Source organism: Schistocerca americana, chromosome 11, assembly GCF_021461395.2.
Source record: "Schistocerca americana isolate TAMUIC-IGC-003095 chromosome 11, iqSchAmer2.1, whole genome shotgun sequence".
NCBI classification, from domain to species: Eukaryota; Metazoa; Arthropoda; class Insecta; order Orthoptera; family Acrididae; genus Schistocerca; species Schistocerca americana.
Window position 1 is genome coordinate 174,598,518 of NC_060129.1, and position 8,581 is coordinate 174,607,098.

Genomic DNA, 8,581 nt, shown 5'->3' on the forward strand with positions numbered 1-8,581 from the left:
GCCGAGCAGTGCCGAATATTCAAGCTAGTATCAAGATAGTAACTGTTCTCGAAAGAACAGATACCATTGACGACCGTGCAGCTTCCTAGAATTAATGATAATTAAATGAGGGACTCAGCTGCCGACAGATGTTGTTGATATACCTCGATGGACACAGATGAAAATCTGTGCCCTAACCGGGACTCGAACACAGTACCTCCTGCTTACAGGGCAGACGCTCTGTCCACCTGACCCACCGAGGACAAAAATGAATAGCGCGACTGCAGGGACTTATCCCTTGCATGCTTTCCATGAGACCCCCCCATTCCCAACTGTCAACAATCTACATACGTAATGTATATGATACTGCGCAAAGAGTTTGACAGAGCACTGAAAGACCTGAGTCGAAACAAGGCCCCGGGAGTGGACAATATTTCATTAGAACTACTGACGGACTTGGGAGAGCCAGTCCTGACAAAACTCTACCATCTGGTGAGCAAGATGTATGAGACAGGCGAAATACCCTCAGACTTCAAGAAGAATGTAATAATTCCAATCCCAAAGAAAGCAGGTGTTGACAGATGTGAAAATTACCGAACTGTCAGTTTAATAAGTCACAGCTGCAAAATACTAATGCGAATTCTTTACAGACGAATGGAAAAACTAGTAGAAGCCGACCTCGGGGAAGATCAGTTTGGATTCCGTAGAAATGTTGGAACACGTGAGGCAATACTGACCCTACGACTTATCTTAGAAGAAAGATTAAGGAAAGGCAAACCTACATTTCTAGCATTTGTAGACTTAGAGAAAGCTTTTGACAATGTTGACTGGAATACTTTCTTCCAAAGTCTGATGGTGGCCGGGGTAAAATACAGGGAGAGCGAAAGGCTATTTACAATTTGTACAGAAATCAGATAGCAGTTATAAGAGTCGAGGGGCATGGAAGGGAAGCAGTGGTTGGGAAGGGAGTGAGACAGGGTAGTAGCCTCCGCCCCTGGTAGCTGAGTGGTCAGGGCGACGGAATGTCATACCTAACGGTGCGGGTTCGATTCCCGGCTGGGTCGGAGATTTTCTCCGCTCAGGGACTGGTGTGTCGGGAGGCCCTAGCCACACGACATTATTATTATAGCCTATCCCTGATGTTATTCAATCTGTATATTGAGCAAGCAGTAAAGGAAACAAAAGAAAAATTCGGAGTAGGAATTAAAATCCATGGAGAAGAAATAAAAACTTTGAGGGTTGTTGATGACGTTGTAATTCTGTCAGAGACGGCAAAGGGGTTGGAAGAGCAGTTGAATGAAATGGACAGTGTCTTGAAAGGAGGATATAAGATGAACATCAACAAAATTAAAACGAGGATAATGGAATGTAGTCGAATTAAATCGGGTAATGATGAGACGCTTAAATTAGTAAATGAGTTTTGCTATTTGGGGAGCAAAATAAGTGATGATGGTCGAAGTAGAGAGGATATAAAATGTAGACTGGCAATGGCAAGGAAAGCATTTCTGAAGAAGAGAAATTTGTTAACATCGAGTATAGATTTAAGTGTCAGGAAGTCGTTCTGAAAGTATTTGTATGGAGTGTAGCCATGTATGAAAGTGAAACATGGACGATAAATAGTTTGGACAAGAAGAGAACACAAGTGTTGGAGGGCAGTGTGGAGGGTAGGAATCGTAGAGGGAGACCAAGAGATGAATACACTAAGCAGATTCAGAAGGATGTAGGCTGCAGTAGGTACTGGGAGATGAAGAAGCTTGCACAGGATAGAGTAGCACGGAGAGCTGCATCAAATCAGTCTCTAGACTGAAGATCACAACAAGAATATCAGTATGACAATGCACGCTATCAGACAGCAGCGTCTGCGAGGCAATGTTCTGTGGGTAATGACACTCCTGAAATGGCCCAGACTGCCCAGAGCCCCAACATGAACCAAGTGAAACACCTTTAGGACGAGTTAGAAAGTCGACTTCGCTCTAGACCTCCGCATCCAACATCACTGTTTTCTCTCGTATCGCCTCTTGAAAAAGAATGGACTCTGAATTCTCGTCAGACATTTGGACACCTCACTGAACGTGATCCCAGCAGAATTCAAGGCGTCAGTTTAAAGGAGGTCGGCGGACACACCACATATAAATGTCAACTAATATGTGTTCAAAATGGTTCAAATGGCTCTGAGCACTACGGGACTTAACATCTGAGGTCATCAGTCCCCTCGACTTAGAGCTACTTAAACCTAACTAACCTAAGGACATCACACACATCCATGCCCGAGGCAGGACTCGGACCTGAGTCCGTCGCAGAAGGGCGGGTCCAGACTGAAGCGCCTAGAACCGCTAAGTCACAGCGGCCGGCAACTAATATGTGTCCCACTACATCTGATCAGATAATGTACTTCTTGTTTGCGAAGTTTCTAATTTCACCCACCCAACAATTCATTTTCGACGGCACATGCAGGAAACTATGCCCCAAAAACAGGAGGCATGCCAAGGTGGGGTTTTCTATTTAATATGTCACAGGACTGTTGTCCCAACACCGACGAGTTTTCTCTGGATACAGGATGTTTTCACACCCTGTCCTATAACTCGTTCTCTACAGGATGTCTCGGAAATGAGGCTCCAACATAGTAGCATAGTAGACCCAACAGCGCCAAATACACATTGGCTCGAAAGTTCCCGACAACTGCTGCCTGACAATTCCTTATGTCTAGGAATCAGTTGCAAGATGACTGCACCCAGCCGACGAAGTTGCTGCTACCGACTGCCTAACAAGTTGTGACCCATGAGTGGCGAGTTGTCATTATTCTTGCTGCACATAGAGGACAGTCTATGAATTAAAAAAGGAATAGTGCTCTGTAGGGTGTCGCACAAGTATGGTCCCAAAAGTGCCAGTTACACTGTGTCTCGAAAGTTCCTAACTACATCCTATACAGTATTTCTAGGAAGTGTTGATCATTTGTAAAATGACTACAGCCAGGGTCCCTAGCAAGTTGTGACCTGTGTGTGGCAGCTTGTCAACGTTCTTGGTGAACACAAAGCATAGCCAGTGCGTTAAAAAAAAAATAGTCCCAAAATTTCCAAATACACCCTGCCTCGATGGGCCCTAACTACACACTACCTAAAAAATTCTTCTCAACAGGGTGTGTAGGAAGTATTGCTCATTCATAAGATGTCTACACCCTGACCAGATAGTTTGCTGCTGTAGGCAGGCACTTCAGTCTGGAACAGCGCTGCTGCTACGGTCGCAGGTTCGAATCCTGCCTCGGGCATGGATGTGTGTGATGTCCTTAGGTTAGTTAGGTTTAAGTAGTTCTAAGTTCTAGGGGACTCGTGACAGATGTGTAGTCTTATAGTGCTTAGAGCCTTCTTGTCTTTTCTATAGGCTGTCTAACAAATCGTGACCTGTTCTGGATGTCAACATTCGTATTCCATCAAAAGCAGAGACAGCTCATTAAAAACAAATAAAATAAAATAAAGTAAAATAAAAAAGTATTCCACAGCGCGATACAGAAGTATGGTCCCAAAAGTGACAGTTACACTGTGTCTCGAAAGTTCCTAACTACACCCTGCCTAACAATTCCTACTCTACAGTACTTCTAGGATGTACAAAAAAAAAAAAATGGTTTAAATGGCTCTGAGCACTATGGGACTTAACATCGGAGGTCATCAGTCCCCTAGAACTTAGAACTACTTAAACCTAACTAACCTAAGATCATCACACACATCCATGCCCGAGGCAGGATTCGAACCTGTGACCTTAGCAGTAGCGCAGTACCGGATTGAAGCGCCTAGAACAGCTCGGCCACCGCGGCCGGCTGTAGGAAGTACAGATCGTCTGTAAAATGAGTACACCCTGCCAATAAAGTTGGCTTTTACATGGTCCCTAACAAGTTCTGACCTATGTGTGGTAGCACATCAACAATCGTGTTGAAGACAAAGCATAGTAAATACACTTAAAAGAAAAAAAAAGAAACTAAGTGTACGTCGCAGCTCGGTACCAAAGAATAGTCCCAAAGTGCCAAATACATCCCGTCTCAAAGGGGCCTAACTACACCCTGCTTAAAAAATTCTCCACTACAGGGTGTGTAGGAAGTATTGCTCATTTATGATGAAAATGGTTCAAATGGCTCTGAGCACTATGCGACTTAACTTCTGAGGTCACGAGTCGCCTACAACTTAGAACTACTTAAACCTAACTAACCTAAGGACATCACACACATCCATGCTAGAGGCAGGATTCGAAGCTGTGACCGTAGCAGTTGTGCGGTTCCGGACTGAAGCGTCTAGAGCCGCTCGTCCGCTTCGGCCGGCGCTCATTTAAGAGACGACTACACTGAGACCAGATATTTTGCTGCAAAATTCTGTCTAACAAATTGTGACCTATTTCTGGATGTCAACATTCGTGATGCACGCAAAGCAGAGACTGCTTATTGAAAAATAAAAATAAAAATAAATTTAAAAAAAGCTTTACTCTACAGTATGATCCGTAAGTATAGTACCAAAAGTGCCAACTACACCCTGTCTCGAAAGTTCCTAATTACAGCCTATATAACAGTTACTATTCTACAGTATGTCTAGGAAGCAGTTGGTCATTAGTGATACGAATACACCCTGCCCACAAAGTCTGCTGCTTACAGGCTGCCCAACAAGCGGCGCCCGCTGGCTGGAGGTGTGTCAACATGTTGTGTTTTGTGCCGCTGTCGGTGCACAGGGGGCGCTGGCGGCGGCGGCTCGGGCAGCAGCGGCGGCGGCGGCGGCGGCGGCGGGGCGTGTTCTCCCGGCGCGCGGCTGGCGCTCATGTCGGCCGGCTCGCCCTGCTCCTACATGGCGCACGAACGGCTCAGCTACGCGTTCAGCGTGTGGCGGATGGAGGGCGACTGGTCGCAGCACGTGTAGCGCCGCCCCGGGCCAGCCAGGTGGGTGCCGCGCCGCGCGTCCCCACCCGGTCACAGTCTCTGGTCACGGGGGCGAGTCGCTACACCGTCCACACACGCCTGTGTAATGTGCAAAGGGCAACTAGATGGCACGGGAGGCAGGCGCGCCAGTATCAAAGAGGGTGGGGTCATTGTCAGTAGAGAAGCAGTGACATCACAATGGTTCAGTCCAGAGAACTCAGTGACTTTGAATGTGCCGTGGTCATTAGATCTGGCCTGAGTAAGAAATTCACTAGGGAGATCATACGTAAATCGAAGCTGTAGAGTAGAAGAAATAGACGGAAAGGGAGGGCATCGTTGCAGTCAGCTGCATTGGGATATCAGTGGCGATCAGCAGTAATGTGTACTGGACCGGGTTTCGAACCCGGGACCTCCTCCTTACAAGGGAACCTCCCCATCGCACCCCCCTCAGATTTAGTTATAAGTTGGCACAGTGATAAGGCTTTGAAAAACTGAACACAGATCAATCGAGAAAACAGGAAGAAGTTGTGTGGAACTATGAAAAAAATAAGCAAAATATACAAACTGTCAAGGGAACCTCTCCATAGCACGCCCCTCACATTTAGTTATAAGTTGGCACAGTGGATAGGCCTTGAAAAACTGAACACAGATCAATCGAGAAAACAGGAAGAAGTTGTGTGGAACTATGAAAAAAATAAGCAAAATATACAAACTGTCAAGGGAACCTCTCCATAGCACGCCCCTCACATTTAGTTATAAGTTGGCACAGTGGATAGGCCTTGAAAAACTGAACACAGATCAATCGAGAAAACAGGAAGAAGTTGTGTGGAACTATGAAAAAAATAAACAAAATATACAAACTGAGTAGTCCATGTGCAAGATAGGTAACACCTAGGGGAGTATGAACCCATGAGCGCCGTGGTCCCGTGGTTAGCGTGTCCGGCTGCGGAACGAAAGGCCCTTGGTTCAAGTCGTCCCTTAAGTGAAAAGTTTAATGTTTTATTTTCAGACGATTATCAGAGTTCAGGCATTCACACATAATCAACTTCGATATCCATAATTCCAGGACATGGTCAGATTTGCTTCGACATATGCAGGATTTGACGGTCTACACACGGAAAAATTTGAAAACGTTAAAAACATATGTTTTGACAGAGTACAGGGAAAACTGTGCGACTGTGACAGTGTTGCATTCATTTGTTGCAGTTTATGTGAGAAACTCTTATGTTTTCATCACTTTTTTGGGACTGATTATCACATCCACAAGAAAACCTAAATCGGGCAAGGTAGAAGAATCTTTTTACCCATTCGCCAAGTGTACAAGTTAGATGGGTCGACAACATATTCCTGTCATGTGACGCACATGCCGTCACCAGTGTCGTATAGAAGATATCAGACTTGTTTTCCCGTGGAGGAATCGATTGACCTATGACCTTGCGATCAAATGTTTTCGGTTCCCATTGGAGAGGCACGTCCTTTCGTCTACTAATCGCACGGTTTTGCGATGCGGTCGCAAAACACAGACACTAAACTTATTACAGTGAACAGAGACGTCAATGAACGAACGGACAGACCATAACTTTGCAAAAATAAAGAAAGTAAACTTTTCACTCAAGGGAAGACTTGAACCAAGGACCTGTCAGTGTGCAGCTGCTCACGCTAACCACGGGACCACGGTGCTCCTGAGCTCGTACGCTCCTAGATGTTGCCTGTCTTGTCCATGGACTACTCAGTTTGTATATTTTGCTTATTTTTTTCATAGCTCCACACAACTTCTTCCTGTTTTCTCGATTGATCTGTGTTCAGTTTTTCAAGGCGTACCCACTGTGCCAACTTATAACTAAATGTGAGGGGGGTGCGATGGGGAGGTTCCCTTGTTAGTAGGCAGGTCTGTTAATCACTGCACCAGCCGGGACACAGCTTTATCGCACGTACGCGCGCTATCTTGGCACGCCTCACAACCAATTCACACTTCGCTCCAGACTCCAGCATCCGACATCAAACTGTTTATTTTGAATAGTATTGTTCCCTGTAAATGTTGTAGATAAAACAAAACAAAACTGTAAACAGATGAAAAACGAAAATTGTAAGATGTACGACCTGTTTTAAAACATCACGCAACAGGTCTATAATTTGGTATAATGATGTGAAACGATCGGATGGCATTGTGGCATTGTGGGGAAGTTCGGCCGCCGTATTGCAAGTCCTCTTTAGTTGACGCAACTTCGGCGACTTGCGAGCCAATGATGATGAAGAACACACAACACCCAGTCATCACGAGGCAGAGAAAATCCCTGACCGCGCCGGGAATCGAACCCGGGACTCCGTGCGCGGGAAGCGAGAACGCTGCCGCACGACCACGAGCTGCGGACATTTAGTATAATAAATAAATATATCACAGTATCTTCTCTGGTTTGGGCTCTGAAGGACGAAGTACTGCCATTTCAGATACCGAATTGAGAGTGCCCTCTTCAGAATTCAAGCCTTGATGATGTAGAGGGTGGACACACTCCATATTAATATCCACTGGATAGTTTTCTCGTAAAAGTAAAGAAAAAGAAATGGAAGAGGTCGCTTTTGCGACTAAACCTCGTGAAAAGCCGAATGCCAGTTCAGAAGGAAATATGAAATAAACGTTGTTGTGGAACTTCAGTTTTTAATGCATTACTTTAATAAATCGCAGACGATCTTGTCAGTCCATGATCGTAACTGTATGAAGCATGACTGTCGTAAGAAAACTGCTGTGTGATCTGTCGACTAAGAAAGTGTTCACTTGTTCCGAGGATTAGCGCAGCGTTTGTCGAACACCGTGTTGCGACACGCTGGTGTGCCGTGAACACGTGTCAGCTGAATCGCGATATTTGTAATGTCTTGTAATCTTCCGCAGATAAAATATGCAGAATACGACAAATTCTTTCCTCTTACTTAACAAATTTATAAGGTTCGTATCTGATAGTCGTTCGGTAATTTAAAAAGAAAAAACATGTTTATGGACTTTATGCTTTTTTGGCATCTAGGGAAAAAAGATGTAGGGCTCTCGCGAAAGTTTGAAACGTACTTTAATCTACATGTACACAGATACTCCGAAAGGCAGCATACGGTGAGAGGCAGAGGGCAGTCTGTACCACTACTTGTCATTTCCTTTCCTGTTCCACTCGCAAACAGAGCAAGAGAAAAATTGAAACATTCCCTTAGAAAAATTAAGAATGACAGTGCTGGTAAACCCCTTACGTTATTTGATTTTTAAACAGCTGAGCAAAACCGAACGTACTCAGACATTTCTCTCTTTACTTATTCTGATCAACACTAAACTGACACACAATATTTTTAGCGCAACGCAATCTGACTTTCAATAATCCCTACAAAAGAATGGCCCTGACTAACAATAATGTATACCTTTCATGAATGACTTACCTCACAAAAATTTTCGTTACTCGAACTACTGCAATAAAGCGAGCGCCAATACTGCCAGCTAAATAAAAGATTCTAACTACTGAAGGCACTAACTACTGATAGGCATATAGTTAGCAAATGAAAGATTTTTAATAGAGAACAAACAATGTATTTAGCTTAATAGTGTTCAAAAGTCATTATATATATATATCAGTTCATGACATCCAGTCTTACAAATTTACTCTCTCTGATGAACACACGTCCAGATGGTCCGCTTTTAAAAACTCCGCCATCCCTCGCCCCACATCCACCACTGCT

The 8,581-nt window shown here is 44.6% G+C and overlaps 1 protein-coding gene across 1 annotated transcript in view; it reads left to right on the forward strand.

Moving 5' to 3' along the window:
• Nucleotides 1–4,871, forward strand: part of LOC124553490 (cyclic AMP-responsive element-binding protein 5-like) — a 108,042-nt gene extending 103,171 nt beyond the window's left edge. The window contains exon 6 of the mRNA XM_047127345.1: nucleotides 4,723–4,871. Within this exon, the coding sequence (XP_046983301.1) occupies nucleotides 4,723–4,871 (149 nt within the window). The remainder of the gene's footprint in view (nucleotides 1–4,722) is intronic.
• The last annotated feature ends 3,710 nt before the right edge of the window (nucleotides 4,872–8,581 follow it).